The 17,415-nt window shown below is 40.9% G+C and overlaps 1 protein-coding gene across 8 annotated transcripts in view; it reads right to left on the bottom strand.

The window, feature by feature from the left end:
- The window catches only part of si:ch211-200p22.4 (phosphatidylinositol-binding clathrin assembly protein), a 53,121-nt gene that overhangs the window by 14,143 nt on the left and 21,563 nt on the right, over positions 1-17,415 (bottom strand). For 4 of the 8 annotated variants that reach the window (XM_054800051.1, XM_054800054.1, XM_054800052.1 and 1 more), the window contains 11 exons: positions 9,950-10,025; positions 9,786-9,888; positions 7,169-7,262; positions 6,997-7,108; positions 6,684-6,790; positions 5,574-5,615; positions 4,465-4,485; positions 3,052-3,137; positions 2,861-2,984; positions 908-1,032; positions 437-537 (listed from right to left, as the gene is read on the bottom strand). In XM_054800051.1, the coding sequence (XP_054656026.1) occupies positions 437-537; positions 908-1,032; positions 2,861-2,984; positions 3,052-3,137; positions 4,465-4,485; positions 5,574-5,615; positions 6,684-6,790; positions 6,997-7,108; positions 7,169-7,262; positions 9,786-9,888; positions 9,950-10,025 (991 nt within the window). The remainder of the gene's footprint in view (positions 1-436; positions 538-907; positions 1,033-2,860; positions 2,985-3,051; positions 3,138-4,464; positions 4,486-5,573; positions 5,616-6,683; positions 6,791-6,996; positions 7,109-7,168; positions 7,263-9,785; positions 9,889-9,949; positions 10,026-17,415) is intronic. The other 4 variants (XM_054800053.1, XM_054800058.1, XM_054800055.1 and 1 more) reach the window with 3 other exon arrangements.

The following is a 17,415-nucleotide window of genomic DNA, read 5'->3' as shown; positions in this document are numbered from 1 at the left end:
TATAATTGTAAAATACATGTGATTTGAGTTTGTTTTTTTGTTTTTTTTACTTTGAATATGTGACATTAAAAAATTGTGTTTTGATGTTGACATTTATTATTTCTATCTAAGGGCATCACATTAAAAAAGTAAAGTGCTGTGAACACTTTCTGGACGCACTGTATGCAGACAGGACAGTAAAACAAGGATAAAGCATATCCACAAGATACCATATTAAACTGTTTATGTTTACTTTTACACAGGATTTCATGCTGGTGAGATCATGAAATGATGGACAATGATGGTTGGTGGGTGGTGTCAATAAATACATGGAGAGATGGAGGGGCTCATGAACAATGTGCTTCCAAGTTCCTTATGTGCGCATGTTGGTGCCTTTCTTGCCTCCATCCGTTCTTCTGAGCATATCTTAATGCAGTTTTGTGTGTGTGCACCGTACCTCCCCAGGCACTGTTGGCAGCAGAGATGGAAGGAGCGCTCTGCACCGTGGGGATGAAGGCTGGCTGGAGATCAAACAGGTCGCTGTTCAGGCTGGGGACACTGAGGGAGTGAAAAAAGGTGTAGGGAAGTAAGAAAGTGATATGGAGACGACAGATAAAATTTTTTAGACAAAGCGATGGGGAAGGACGATGAGTGGGAATTGAGAGAAGAAACAGGAGCAAGTCAGTGAAAGATGAAGAGAAAGTGCACAGAAAATGGAAAGACAAACATAAATAATTGTTTGTGCATTAAGAGCGTACAATACACCGGTGTGTGCATGCTATCTTTTTACCAACAGCTGGATCGAGTCAAGGAGGTGATATACAGTAAACATCTTCAGCAACTACACTTCACTTCATACTTTATTTATCGCCGTTATTTCTTCAGATCGGTGACACTGTAAAAGAAAAACACGCACACACACACACACCTGTTGGTTGAGAGCGTGGGGCCAAACAACACTGGCGTGACGTGATGGTTGTTACTGCCTATTGATTGGCTGCTGGGGGAGGCAGAGGGCGGAGTCTGCATGCTGATTTCCTTCAGACGCTGGTCCTGGCACACACAAAATAGACACAAACACACTAACAGCTTAGAAAATCATTTGCCAATTGAAAGGAATAGCGAAGTAAGTTCAGCAAAAGTTCCAAACACACAGCTGAAGGTGGGCACAAGGACAAAATGCACATCAATAGTCTAATAACGGTCATCCAAAACAAATCAATGCAGATTCATTACCAGTCAAAGTCCTCTGCTGATGAATTACGATGAGCAAACATGACATGACTTTAATCATCAAAGAATGTCTAGTGAAAAGACACTTGTTTGAGTTTCTCACGATTAAGTCTGAGGTCAACTCTGTCGCACTCTGAAGGCGTTGCAGTGGAATTAAAAAGCTGCACATCGTCCACACTTTTTATTTCTTGCTTGAATTTGAAAGCGACACAGGTTGTTTTATTCTGGGCCATTGTGATTTCAGGCTTGCTGGCACCATGTAGCCTCAGGCAGAGGTGGGAGCACGTCAGTATCTCAAGCCTTTAATCTCAAGTCAAGTCTCAAGTAAAGACGTGCAAGTCCAAGTCAAGACAAGACAGGTTGAGTCAGGTCTGAAGTCGCAGGCTTGAAATTTGAGTCCTCACAAGTCATCAGCAGTGTTTAGTGTCTGCCAAATAAAATGCCAATACTATGAATGCATTTTTTTTTTAAATAAAAAATAAGAACAGTGTGACAAGATTTAGTCACAGAAAAAAAATAAAAAATCCACACATTCGTTGTTTGTTCTTAAACCTGATTGGACAATAACAGATGCCTTCAATGAAGCAGATTGAAAGGGAAAATGTGTTGTCTTACTGGAAATTACATAATAATCACATTAGTTCAACACAGTCATCCCTTGCTACATCGCGGTTCGAACGTTGTTCCCTCACTCTATAGCAGTTTTTCAAAAATTAATGAGAAATGATCGCTGTTTTGTGGTTGACTATGGCTGATTATTAGTAAAAAAAAATATTGAAAGACAAGTTATATGTACTGTAGTATTCTGGTCACTAGGCATCAGTAATGTTACATTGATGAGACACGATGTTTGATTCCATGACCTTAACACTTGCATGGATATTTCATGTCTACAGGTCTGTAATAATGTTAAAAGCCGTATTTAGAAAGTCAAACAGTCAAGTCCCAAGTCATTCATGTCAAAGGTCAAGTGGAGATGCAAGTAGTTGATTATATTCAAGTCATCAAAATTCTGACTCGAGTCTGACTCGAGTCCACACCTCTAGCCTCAGGTGAGCGCGCATAGCAACGCACTGTAATACCCGTGCCCCGCTTTGTTTCATCTCATATGCATACACAGAGTTTGATTGAGGGATTTCAATTGTTAATTCTGGGAGAAACGCTTGCAAGACGTTTGTCTTAATATTCCATCTGTCTGTGTTGCCCACTGGAAGTTGTTACTTTTACTTCTTCACTGGGATGAATATGCGCTGATAAATACATTTACAGGCTAGTGAAGTTTGTCTTTTTTTCCTTTTCATATACACATTTTCATTGTCCGTACAAAAAAAAAAAAAAAAGGCATGGTAAATCAGCGCACTCGACAAAGACTCTCAAAACAATTTGAGATGAACACCACCACTGTCGCTGACACTATGACAGAAGTGTCAGCCACATTGGCATTCCGACTGTTTCGCGAAAGGAACAAATGAAAAGTGCTGCTGTTTGCGTTGAAGCGCCAGCTGGACAGGAGAGGAGCGTGTCTAGACAGCCAAACAAGACCCATTGCACCCCAGCTCTCAGACGCGGTTTCTCACTTCTATCAGTGCAGCAAATACACTTCTGTGTTTGACAAGGTTGGCTTTGACCTTTTGACACTGACAGTTACCTTAAGAGCCTGTAGTCTGGCCTGCTCCTCCTCCAGTGCCAGCTGCTTCTCCTTCTCATCCATGCGGGTGAAGGACATGCCGGTGGAGGAGAGGGATGAGACGGCGCTGGACAGAGTGGACGCCCTGCAAGAAGAGAGACTGAGGAAATTAAGCACTGAAGCATTTTCCCTGCCATCTTTGAAATGTTTACCTAGTGTCTGCATTCAGCTCCTTGGTCTTCTTGCCCTCCAGGGAGGCCAGGTGCTGCTCCAGAGCCTCCAAAAGGCTGCTGGGTGCCTTGGAACACAAAGACAGAAAGAAAGTGGACAATTAGAGGAAGTAAATTGGGTTATCGAGTTAACTTTTCTGCACAATAAGCCCCTCCCACGCATAAGTGAGCAACATACAGTACCCACCCACACGTAGTTGGTCTCACAGGAGTGCTCTGGCTCTAACAGGTAGCCATGGCAACATGCAGCAAATATTCACACAGCGAGTCGAGAAGCAACACAAAGCTTTGAAACACAGAGTAAGAAGAGGAGAGGTCATGCAGTTCCTTTGATTTTTCATTCACTGTTCCTCATCTTATCGTCCTTCCACGATGAGGTTCTCATTTGGGCTTTTGTTCAAATCGAAAGTTTGGCATGGCAGGCAGCATGAGGATTGCTGCTGCACTACTACCATGCCAACACTGTTTAGCTGCAAATGTCATGTCCATGTTGACATTTATTCATCTTGTGCTTGTTTGGAGCCTCACAAAAAGGACAAAATCAAACCAGATGGCTACATTCTACACACAAATCCATAGTTCAGATCCACTGTATGTCTTATCGCAGCATGCTGAGGAGAGGAAATTCTTCTACAGTGAAAATATGACAACGTCACTATCCACAAGAATGCAAAGTGTGTTCTTAGCAGGGTTGCGAGTGAGTGTGCGCATGCACACACACGCACGCACATCTGGAAGTATTTTGTCTTGTGAGCGCTTCGCGGCAGGCTAGAGAAGAGGGCCTTGTAAGCAGAGTCAATATTTGCTGTGACACACATGCACGCACGCACACACACACACACACACACACACAGAGAGAGAGAAAGGTGTGTTTTACTATTAATCATTCATGATACAAGGTTTAGGGACAAGAGCCATCATCTTGTTCTGCACTCAGATATTTTTTCCTGCTGCACAGCATGATTACAATGTAAATCTTGGATCAGTGGCGATTAAAGCAACTATCCCGTGCGTGTGGAGCAGACGACGGCGCTCGCGACAGAAATGAGATAAACAACATAACGGAAGGGAAAGAATTCCAATGAGCCGGTGGGACCTGGAGCAAAGAGTCATGCAGATGAAGACGGAGGCTGGTGTGGCGAGTCCTCATTTTCTATTCATGAGGTTTCATGGCCTTTTGCTTGTCGCGCTGGTCTTGCCCGCCAGAGAGCAAAAAGCAATCTGCACCGACTCGACAGACATATTATAAGCACGACAAGAACAAGCTGTGCATGCTGTCTGTGTGTGTGTGTGAGACAGATCACACACTTTGAGGAAAGATGGTCTTCATGCAGTGGAGTCAACACGGGTGGGAAGGAAGGGGGGAAGCAACACAATATGCAACCCACCACCTACAATGTATGATCCTTTTGTTTTCTGCGACATAGGAGGAAAAAGAAAACACAATTTGTGACAGCCACGCAGTCAGTCCACATGCCGAGTTTGTCTATTCATTGTGCACTGCAATGTGCCTTTTTTTTGCCCGCTTTTACAGTTGAGCAAATGACGACATTGTTTGGCATGATGAGGTCCTTTCTTATTGCATCTAGTACCACTTTAACCCATGCATCCCACAGCTGCTGATGGTGCAGTGCTACAGTAAAGCTGAGCCTGCCATACCTGATCTATAAAGTGCCTTAAAGTGAATGCAAAAGTGAATCAATCTATCAAAAAATAAATAAATAAAAAGACGTGGGACGTACCCTGACTCCCAACAGCAAGATCATTGAAAATAGTAAGAAAATAAACAAGTGGAGAGTAGGGATTGCCCGATACCATGTTTTCATGTCATAGACCAATATAGAACAATACAGTACACCGCTGACTCAAGTTATGCAATACTGCTGCTGCTTTTGATTTCAACTTTAAAATACACATAGCTTTTAACAGCATTTCTGATTGGTAACCAGACTCGGCAGCGGCTTTTAAACATTAAAAATAAAAGAGAATAAAGTGAAACAAAAGCTTAAAATCTCAGTCTTAAAACAAATGAGAGAAGGATTCTAATTCCAGTATACAATGACATACCTCTCACACTCGATGTGGCCTGTAACTTAATGACATAGCAAAAAGTTGCAATCTTGGCCATAACTTCAATAATTATAACTTCAAATACACAGTAGAGCATATCCACTTGAAAATCTCTCACATGACATGTTAAATTGAACATTGTGTGATAATTTGGGCTTTTGGATCAAATTGGAGAGGTTATATATATTTATTTTTGCCAATATCCAATCCAGTAAGTTTGGCCAGTATCAGACTGACACCAATCTTGAGTATTGGATCGGACCATCCCTAGTGGAGAGTGAATAGGAGAGCTGCTTGGTGAGTGAGGAAGGTGCAATCAGGGGTTAAATAAGGTGTGAGTCCATGAATGGAAACATGAGTGTTGTGAGAGGAGGAGAGGAAGAGAAAGAGAGAGGTGGAGAACGAGAGTAAGAGAAGGTGAGATGCACACTGACCTGTGAGAGATCTGGGATGTCACCCTGATCTATTCCAACTTCCTGTCGTGGAAAACAAATAAGGGAGGAAGGTGGGTGGGAAAAAAATGGACAAAAAAATAAGGGAGGGCAGGGTCCATGTGAGAAAAGAAACATGGGACTCGTTACTTCATGCGCTAACGAAAACATCACGAAAACATTGTGTGACGTGACAGTGAGCGCCAATGACAAATGTGCGTGACCAATGTGGTGTGAGAGGTGATGTGTGGCGGCAGGGATGAATCGTATGGTGACAACACATTGATAATAAAAAAAAACGTCAAATCCATCTCCGAGAGGACTAACAGCTTGAACACATAAAGTTTGTGTGCACATGTGGACTCTTTGGACACAGATAAAGAACATTCGGTCAAGGACTATTAAAAAATCACCATCAGGGCTTCTAGTTCTGCCTCACACCCTCCAGTGCACCATCCAAAGCGGCTGTTACATCTAGAAAAGTAAAAACTTGAGCTCTGATTTCACGTTGGATGAGTTCATGGGAAAGCAACGACAAGAAAGATTAATGTGGTGCTTCATGGAATTCATTTTTTATGGGACCAAACACTGAGTTCTCACCCATTAGAATAATAATCCACTTATTAATATTCCAAACCCTTTTTCATTGTGTTTTATTACTGCATGAATGGATTTTCAAGGTGTTCACATCCCAAGAGGGACAATGCTATGTAGTTAAAAAACATAATTCTAGATCTGCCTTGACACATTTGCAATTTGGAACAAATGACTTGTTTATGCTTAAGTGTGGATAGATTTTCTTTGATAATAGTAGTAGTAATGAAAAAAAAGACCCCCCCTTTATTTGTAATTATCTCTTAAAAGCAGTGATTTATTCAGGGAGCTCCTTGGAATTAATTAGAAGGAAACAATGGGATTTAATTAGGTTTGTTGGAGCAAGGGCTGTTGCTGATGTTGTGGCAGCTGACTTGTTTTAAGTCTGTATGAAACAAAGGAGAGGCAGAAGAGGGATGATCTGTGTGCACCAGGAGAAGGAGTGTCGCATGGATATCCATATTTGTCGGGAGGAGGAAACGCAAAAAGTAAGTCGCGCGTGTGTGTGTGTGTTTATACCTCAGCTACTTTGAGGAACTCTGACAGCTTGGTCATCCTGTAAAGAAACTTCTTGTAGATGTCCAAAGCATCTTTGCACTGGTTCTTCTTCATGTCAAAGTATTTCTCTGCAGTAGCCAGAGGAGGAGGAGGAGGAGGAGGAGGAGGAGGAGGAGAAAAATGCAGCCAGAAAAAGACATAAGTGAATGCTTTTGGAAACCGACACTGCTGCCATGACAACCGCCGTGAGAGTGCCGCCGCAACGCACCCCCACCCATCTACCTCACTTGTATGATAGATCACAAGAGCACTTAAGTGAAGGTGAGTGTGGTACCCAAGAGGTTGATGACCCCTTCGTTGTAAGCAGCAAACAGCCTGATGGAGTCTTTGAAGAGCAGCATGAAGGCGGAGTTGATCACGCCGTTAGTGAGCTCGTTAGGGTTGGCCTGTGGAGGAGGAGGATGCGTTGATTTCCCAATATTAGCTCGCACACTCACAAGCATTACCTGGAAATCCAGCAGAGCGTCAAGCTGGTTCTGAATTATGGGCAGCGTCTTAATCAGCTTCTCTGTGTTCATGGTCCGCATCACGCCGTCAGTCCTGTGCAAAGACAAACCCCGCACCCGTGCAATTGTTGCAAATGAGGAAATACACGCAACACAAGGAATTAAAACATAATGAAGAGCCTTTGCCCACTGATGCGTGTTTGCAACTGATTTTCCGATAATGATATTTTGATAGAAATAAGAATGATGAAAATGATCTGATTTTGTTTCATAAAGGGAATACAATAGCTCATATTGGAGTAATAATTCACTTAAAGCTCTCAGGTAAATCTTTAACCACAGAAGCAGATGATTAACTAGGCTTGGCGAAACCGCTAGCATAAATACAATGGAACCTTGGTGTCTGAACACCCAGTTTTCATATGATTCAGCGCATATTTTTGTCAAAATTTCACTGGTTTCACACGCTCTCTCAGTTATCGTAACATTTAGCATCACAAACTAGTCCACTGGCCATGTACGGTATTATTCCGCCAAATCGAGTCCCCAAACAAAGCACCTTATGTACAGTATTTGGTTACTCACGGTCCGTGCGCTTTTTATTGAGGTAAACTGCTCAATAACCCTCCATAGAAAGTCAGAGAAGGGAGAGGAAACAGGTCCTGTTTGTTCGCCGCTTCACCACCTCTGATTTGCGGCACACCACTTAACTTACCTGCTAGCTGTCACTTGGTTGTTAGCATCGCTTTTAGGTGCCTGGATGATTGTTTCTGTCCTGCTGCTGCTGAATCAGCATTTGCAATGTCAAGTGTTTCTGGCTCGGATTTTGTGCTGTAGACCACTTCTGCTTGAACGTTGACCCAGGTACATTCGCAGATGCTCCCGTTAAAGGTTTGTTTACTTGTCACACCTCTACGACATCAGCGCGCTGGCAGCATCACAACGTGTTGTCCCGTAAAGCCGTGGCTCATTTGCCGTAAATGTATGCGATTACATTCATTGATGTTAATTAAGTTGTCTGTGCGTTCTTGGATATAACAATGTTGAGAAGTTATTGTTGGTGTGATTGTAGTCCAGAGGCTTGTACTACGAATCATGCTTAACTTATCCAAGACCTCTTCTTTGTTTACCAGCTTAACCAAGCCAAACATAGAAGTGTGGGCTACGCGGTACTACGAAGTTGGACACCAACTTGATTAGTCAAGTCAGGATTCCCTAGTCTGGTCATGAGTACGTTCACGTAAAGGGGGTGGGATTAGCAGAAGATGACCAATCACAAACATGAATAATCCACTGGCTGCACAGCAGCTTACTTCACTCAGGAAGAACAATCTATGATGTGAAGATATTATAGTTGGTAAAGGAAATACGGCTGTAGCTGCTAAATGGAAGAAGGAAAATCACCGACTGAATGCTAAGTTTGACATGTCATTACTGACACACATTAACACACTGCACATACAGTATGTACTACAGTACTTTATTTTATAGGTGTCGTCGTCCATTTTTGATTAATTCTTTGAGTTGCAACCCAGGTGGTGTCAGGCAAATGTAGGAGCAAATAAAAATAAAATATAAAAATATTCATAGTGAGTACAATGATGGTAGTGGTCACACTTAAATGGCATGTACATTGATGGAGCTAACAGAAATAAAATTAAAATTAAGAAAGAAAGACCTCGCAGCACTGAAATTCAGAGGAGCTGATAAGGAGCTCTCATGACAGCAATGACGATCGACATAAGGGATCTTAGATTCATTTGACTTTTATTAACAGGAACAACAAGCCAAATAATCGATAGGTGTAATAAAATAAAATACTTGTAAAAGGAAACTATTGTCCATCCTTTTTATGGGCATTGTAAGCGCACAGATCCACTACGTCACCTTGTAAACATATGTCCCCGGAAGCTAGAAGCCATTCCCTCCAAAGGCAATCTACAACTTTCCCCTTGGGAATTATGGAGAAAATCAAAAGGGTTCAACGGCCCAATCCTTGCTTTTAAGGACTGAATTACTCTTACTATCAACACCGAATCTGCGCTGTCGTCGTCAATTAATGATGATGTCATTTTCAGAAACTATTGGTCAGTGGCCTGTACTGTTTTTGGTTCTTCTCTTGTATCTCGAAACAGCGTGTGACTTACAATGGTGACATATCCTGCTAAAAAGTGAACCAGCTTCGTAGTACGGCACATCCGGACTCAATCCTCTAACTCATCCAGGCTAAGGAGAAGTCCTGCTTCGTAGTACAGGCCCGGGTAAGTCAATTGTCAATACCCTCCTTTCACCTCCAACCTCCTCACGGCTCCTCACCTCGATGTCAGCAAAGTTTTCATTAAAGGTAAAAGTGATGTTAAATGTTCATTTATGCATTTCATTAATCATTGTTTTCTGCATGTAAAACTACAATTATTCTCTATAGATTGTATTTTTTTGTTTATATTTTTGGTTGTCTGAAACGGATTAATTGGATTTACATTATTTCTGTAAAATTGCTTCGGTTTACGTACATTTCAGTTTTGGTTGCACCGTTGGGAAGGGATTAATGACGAACGCCAAGGTTCCATTGTACTGTGGACATGAGGAGGGAAAAACAAGTTTGCGCGTCGCCTACCCCCTCTTCATCTTGGTGAAATCCACAGCCACCAGCCTGTAGGACATTGCTTTTTCGTTCAGGTACCGGCTGTACCTCCTAATGAAGGTTGACATGTCGTAACCTGGGAGAGAAGGGTGGAAGATTAGGGAGTGTGCATCTTCTTCAATTAAATTTGTTTTTACCTTGCAGGGCTCCTTTATCCAGAAAGTTGGTAAGGTTAAAGAGGGTGTTTCTGGAGGCCAGGTACTGGATGAAACGCTGAAGGGAGGAGGGAGGACAGTATTATTGAGAATAGATGACCAAAAAAATAGCATTTGAAGCAGTTACATGTTTTATGCAGCCAAAGAGCCTCAGAACCCCCCCCCCCAAAGTAGTTTCAATCCATACAATAGAGACTTGTAAAACCTGCACACTTTCTATTCAGTGCTTTTCCTACGCGGCGTGTGTGGGAGCTGCAGGCCTTGTATTCAGGAACATACAAGACCTTGGGCTAGTGTACAGAATATGAAAGGGAATGTTATACACACCTGAAAAGCATGTGTCTCACCCTGATCACTTAGCCTTCAGCCATTGGAAAAAAAGAAAAAAGTGAACTCCGTCATTGCTGTTGTCTCAAACCGCATGTGATTCGTGTCTTTAATGGCGTGTAGTCTTATACCTGCTGGTCTTTGCCAGACTGAGAAACAAATTATAGAACAGGCTGAATTGCATTATTTGCCATAATGTGCGTTTTTAACTTGGAGTTGTATCTGTGCATTCGCTTAAACAAATCACCAGTTGATCACTCTAAAGCAAATCAAGTAAGTTTTAATTCTTTTAACTTGCATTACAAACAAAGGCTGCCATTTTGCTAAAAAGGTTAACTCTCTACTGTCGTTGGCATGACGACCAACATTTCCTCTTCACACTCCTCCTCCTTCAGTCATTAAACAGCTTGTGGGAGGAGCGATCGCATTACTGAACTGACTTTTCTTTTGACTTTATTTATCGCATGCATGAATGTACTTTGCAGTGAGTGACTGTGCCATGCTTTTGACTTGACAGATTTTCAGTCTTTCTATTAATTTCTATTAAGAAAGCCCCTGTCAACTGCCCTTCCAGGACCTCGCATGAAGAACGGCAGAAAGACCACTGGAAGTATAAGAAACAATCGTCCCAGACAATCACGATCTCAATTCAAAGCACAAAAATTGGGATCCACATTTTTTTTCCAGAATCATGCAACCCTATCCCAAACGACTTAAAAACATGCACCAGCGGATATGAAACACTTGGTTTCAACTTTAAAATAATCCACCTGAACTTTTCAACTCCTCCTCCACCGACAGCGCAGTTATCACGTCTGCATTTCCTGAATAAGCGTGCACAATGCAGTCAAGTCTTGGCAATCCTCAGTGGGCCTAGGAGCGCCACAATCAGCATCTCCATCTAGCCCACTTAAAATATTCGGGAGATTTGCCACTTTGCCAATTCCTCATTTGGCGGCAAACCAGGGCTGTGATGGAGCACCAACACGTGTGTGCATCTGAGTTTGTGAGCACAAACTGGCTTGCAGGCATATGTGTTGGATTCAAGTTGCACTGAGGCATTGGAACTGTTTATAAAAGGGAATTATTTTGAGTGTCTTGTTCTTTCTTTTGGATGACTGCAAACTAAGGCTTTGAGAGTAAATGCATCCCCCTTCTGAGGATAGAAATTGTTTTCAAAATGGTTCGCCGTTAATCTTACTTCTTGCTTTGGCATATAACAGCTATTTAAGCTGCAAAACGCCTGATTGTCTGAAAGCTTTATTAACGACCCACAAATCCATTTTTATGCAACTTTGCTGGATCGAAATTTGCTTTCAGATATTATTAGACCCTAGAGCCACGTTTATTTTTACAAATATACTCATAATCAAAATTGCAAGACCCGTTGAAAAATTGCAAGAATTTACATTTTACACTGTTGGAGCTTGAGGTTCTGAGTAGAGCTTCAAAATGCAAAAAGAAGAAATAGCAGTGCGACAAAAAAAAGCAATTTATTGCAAGCATTAAAGTGAAATAGGCTGTTCATCAGCTGATCAAAAGTTTAAGACCATAGCTAAAAATTTTGTAAACTTCCCTTGCCATCCATCCCCAAATGTTCTCAACTAAATTTAGATCAAGGGAACAGGCATAATTCAACATGTCCGAAAAGGAGTCGGAAGAAGCAGAACTTATTTAATCCTACTCCTCAGTTTTTCAGCTATTGCTGACAGTTGTTTAACATGTAACGGTTTACCTGTTTTTCTAAAGTAAATAGAACTGTTTGGTAGTACAGTTTGAGCTTGTGGATAAGTTGTTCCGTGATAATGAAAAATATAACAGATAGATGACAAAATAGATAGTAGTAAATAAATATAAATATATAGAATACAATAATAAACACAGTAGTAAAAGTCAACAGCACGGTATAATAAAGAATAATACATGTTCTATGATGATATAAAAAACATACATAAAAACATGACATAATAAGCATGGAATAATGAATGCGTAGAATAACAAGTGTGTTCCCGGTCAAACAACAAATTACATCATAAACTAACAACACAGCAGATAAGTGTGTAATAGGTTAATCATTTTTGCTTTTGTTGACTAAAAGAGTAAAAAGACGGTACTTTTTTTCCACATGCTTTCAATCCTGCACCTTAAACAATAATGTGGCCAATTTAAACTACAGTTTCCATGATGCCAAGGGTGCAGAATCGGGAAGTAGTGAATTGGACTGTTCAAGTGGACGCGAATATCACATTTTGGAGTCTTATTATTGTGTTTTGATCTGAAAAATCTTAAATAAGTTTAATCAAGTGTAGAATGACTACAGCTTCTGCATAGACTGCCTGTCTTAAGACTCTCACGTCTCACTCATCGGTGTTGACGAGTGACGCTAGGAACACAGAGTGTAAGTAGGATTGCAAGGTTTATAGTGTATCTTTCTGTGTAAATATCCTATGTACATACCCTGTATAACTATCCTATGACACCTGCGGCTCATAGACAAGTGTGGCCTATATACGTATGTACAAAATATTTTTCTCTTTAAATTTGGCGGGTGAGGCTTACAGTATATTGTGGTGCGCTCCAGAATTTACAGTAATTGTATTATCTTGTTGCTATTGTTACATTGTTTGGCATTGTTGTATTTATACACTCCTGATGAAAATTTAAAGACCAGCTAAATAATTGCAAGAATTAATATTTTGCATTGTTGAATCTTAAGGAGGTTCTATGTAGAGCAAAAAACCAAACAAAAAAAAAGACATGGCAGTGAGACAAAAAATGTTTTGAGTCAGCAATTTACTGCAAACAAGCATTAAAGTTAAATAGGCTGTTCATCAGCTGAACAAAAATTTAAGACACTTTCAAGCCATAAGCAAGGCCTCTCGCAGCTCACCATTGCTGCTGAGGTTGGGCAGTCATTTTAAACTTTTAAAAGATGTGAGGGTTATGGAACAAAAAAGCCAATTGTTAGACGCAAAAAATGTCAAGCCCTGAATTTAGTTGGTAGCGAATCGATACCCAAAGTGTGGAATACGATCTGAGAGCACTTGGGTAATTGTTCGATGTAGTTTCATATAGGCCTCTCTTGGCACATGTTAGATACGTGGCATTACCAGAGCAGACTTGTCTATTCGCTGTATCTGTATCACTTGCTTGGCCTTGCATGTTATCCTTTATCACAACCTTTGCACACTTGGGATCGGCCGGCTCCAAACAGCTAAGACCACTGTGAGGCATGCGATAGGATGGCCTCCCCACCGCGCGAGGTGGGCTAAGTAAGGTAAAAGGACATCTGACCTAAAGTGTCTCGGACGTGCTCCTGCACCCGTGTAGGAGTCCCCGCAGCTGTGTAATCATTCTTCCTGGTACATTAAACTGTTCAACTTGAGCTACCATTTCCAAGACTTACTGTATTTGGAAGCATTAAAGATAACGAACCAAATGCGACAAAAACTTTCATACTTGAGACACCCATAAAAATGTTTTGACACACGAATTGCTCCTCCCCATCTGAAGCCTCCTGCTAGCTTGAGGTTGCCGTTCTCCTCCGAGATCATATGCTTGACCATGTAAATGTATCTGCTCCACTGATAACTAAGCAACGTAGCGGTCTTATTTTCAAGATGGAAAGGTTGCATGTGCTCTGGCTGGAAAACCAGAATCAACACTGTATCCAAGTGAGCCTTATGATTCATGAAATGATCCCATACCCTCTACCTCAGCACCTTCTGCAGATTCTCCTGCCTCTTCTCCTTCCTCCTGCCAATAAGCCTGAGGATTAAAAGTATGTTGTTCTCTTTTAAAAACAGTACCGTATTTAGTCTTTTATTACTGTATTTTATGTCCATGTGTTCTGTGTACAGTGTGAGTGATTTAGGATTGAATTTAGGTTCAATTTAGGCATAGATTCGACTTTCATCAAAACTCGACTTCCATCATCATCTAAGAATGGACATACGTAACCAGAGGACCACCTGTATTATCATGTATTTATAAATTACTACCTTTACCATTTATATATTTTTACAAATATATGTAATTTTTTTAACCAAAAATATGTGTGGATCCACTGGATCACCCACCCAATTAGAGGCATCGCTAGAAGATAGATTTAGACAATAAAAATAATAATTTTAAGATTCATGACTGGAAATATGAAAAAAAGCATTACAATTCTGACTTGTCAGTCTTTGACAAGACACATCAGAGATGGGTGGGGTAGTTGGAGTCTAGAGTCAAACAAACGTAAAACTTTTCCTTTGCGCCTACTGCCTCATCAAAAGTCCATCTGATGAGAGCCTGCCTTCCGCCCCCTGCCTCACACAAAGTGCACAGATACAGCCGAAAAAGAAGCTAGAAACACTCGAGCAGAGTCAAAACCCCGCTGGGCTCACAGATGATTCACCGCACACTTCTAAGACAAATGTATGGTTCAGGAAAGAGATGCAGACTTTTAGAAAGGGTGTGAGACAAGAGAGGAATGAAGAGATAGGATCATGCACACAACTGCAGACTTCATGTTAGTGTATATTGGAGAGCAAACTCATGTATTATTGATACATTTGGATGCAGACTGTCCTCAAAAGTGAAAACCAAGAATACTAGAATTGAATAGGACTGTGAACTTGGTATACACTTCCGTAGTATGCCCTGTGTGGTTTCGGCCGTCATGATGGTGAGCAGAATCCAGAAACATTGAATTGTAAACATGTCCTCGGCACACTGCTCAGACATTGCTCTAATTGACGGTCCAAATGACCAGATTTGTCTTTGACAGGTGTCTTTGTTTTTGGGGAACGTGAAAAATGTGTCATAAAAATGTTGTAGATTTCAAACACACACACACACACACACACACACAAACACACACCCACCCACCCATATGGTAGCTTAAAGCTAATTTGTTTCTCTGGGTGATTAGTTGAATTTTTGACAAGTTGGTGACGATGATTTAGGCTATAGTCTATCATATGTATTGACAATGCCATTACTGAAATAAATGTTGCATTGTGTAAATACTTCCAGTTAATTATTCATACAATATAAGTATAATTATTTTGTATGTTGATTGTTAAACGTTGGTAACACTAAGGAAGGAAAAGAGTCAAATAAAGAACAAAAAAAAGTTTCTTTCAAACTGCTGCTCAAGTTTTTTATTGACATCGACATGTAAATAACATTCATTCATTTCTTTTATACTCAGAGTTAGTGAATACATTGTACACTGTTGTCCGCTTTGCCCCGCCCACCTCTCTTGCTTGACTTTCTGCATTCATTTGCGGCCGAACCAACAGTCCCATTCATTCTAGTGCCCTTGGTGAAAGCAAAACACGGAGTCAAGTACGGGAGCAACAGTAAACACATTGCTCAACTGCATGCTACCGAGCTAACTCGTTAACTCGCCTCAAATGTATTTATTCTAAACTGATAGTGTTTCAAACGGAGTGGGGGAGAAGGACAAAGTAAGAAGACAAAAACGTAGCACTTCCACACGCAATGGGAGGAGAACGTCTTTTCTCTGTCGGACATGCATGGCTAAATCCATGCAGTGTGAATGTCTCATCAATGTAACATTACTGACGCCTAGTGACCAGAATACTACATACTGTATAGCTTTTATTTCAAAATTGTTTGACTACTAATAGTCCATACGCAACCACAAAACAGCAGACATTTATTAATTTATAGATTTTTGAAAAGTGCAATAGAATGAGGAAGCAATGTTTGAACTGTGATGTAGCGAGGGACTCTATGAAAATTAATGTTACAAAAAGGAGTAGCTCTCTGCCATTTTTCATTTTGTATAAGTAGCGCTCAGAAGAAAAAAGGTTAAAGACCCCTATTATAACATCTGAACCCCAAAGAAGAACATCATTACCCATCTGTTAAAAGACGTTGACTCACACGAGAAGAAAGAGTAGTGACCAAGGTGGACTGAATGAACGTCGCGCTTATGCTGTGGAGCGATGCCGCACGGCAACAAGTGTGTGTGAACGTGTGTGTGTATGCATTTGCCTGCTGGGCGACTAGGCTAATCTAACAGTGCGTGGGCACCTGTTCCCAGGGGACACTAGTGGACACTCAGTGGCAACGCATATGCAACAATAACTGCAACCTCAACAAAGTCGAAAAAAAAAAGTTGTAATGAAGCAAAACAGCTTATTGTAATATTTTAGCTTCAATTATGTTGAGGGGTTGCAAAGCTAATTACTAATATGAAACCTAAACACGACTGCAACAAGAAAAAAATGTTCCCGACAAAATTTAACAGTAAAAAGGTTGTTGTAATAGATGACCAGATGCATACCGGGAAGAGAAACACCATCATTTCATGGAACATTACACTCTGAGTCCTGCCACAAATACTACACAGTGGGAGGATGCGTTGGGAATTTCATTAAGTGACCACAGCCTCACTATAAACATGATTTAAAATTGCAACTGTTCATTTTGGCAGTAAAGCTGGCAACGCAATCTGGTTGGATGTGGCCATTATCACCTCTTATTATCTTATTAGGACGACAGGTGTGTGTGTGTGTGTGCGTGCGCGTGCTGAGTTCATGTCTTCACTGTGACTCAATGCTTTGCCTTTCAGATGGTATCTTTTGGAGAGATAAGCATGAGTTGGTCTTGTACACACCGGCTGCTTTGACCTCGACGCTAATCGACTGTATACTCATCCCAGAGAAGTGACCTCAAACATACGTTACACAAATACTATCCTCCCAATCCGGGGCTTTTCAATTATAAATTCAGTTTAGCCAGATTTTCTAAACAAAAATTGTCTGGACCAGACATTTACAGCAGTCAGTAATCAGGGGGTAATGACAAATACATAAAAACAATGTAATGTGATGAAAAAGCAAACAATGTTTATTCATTGTTTCCCCTTTAAATTTGACTACATCTGACACATCTGGTAGTAGCATGAGGTAGGTGCAATACCCTTTCACTTTTGAAATTACTGGATAAACATTTCAGTCTGATGTGAACCAGGAACATCCCTAGGTGCATAAAAACAAAGTGCAAAGAAGTAAATTGCTTCCCTTTTAAAATAAAATAAACATTTTGATTACACCTGACAAAAATGTATTAACAAGTGCAATATTTGACAGTTAAAGAGC

This window comes from Dunckerocampus dactyliophorus, chromosome 15 (genome assembly GCF_027744805.1).
Source record: "Dunckerocampus dactyliophorus isolate RoL2022-P2 chromosome 15, RoL_Ddac_1.1, whole genome shotgun sequence".
Lineage (NCBI taxonomy): Eukaryota > Metazoa > Chordata > Actinopteri > Syngnathiformes > Syngnathidae > Dunckerocampus > Dunckerocampus dactyliophorus.
The sequence above is the reverse complement of the archived record's forward strand: the minus strand, read 5'-3'. Positions and strand labels throughout refer to the sequence as shown.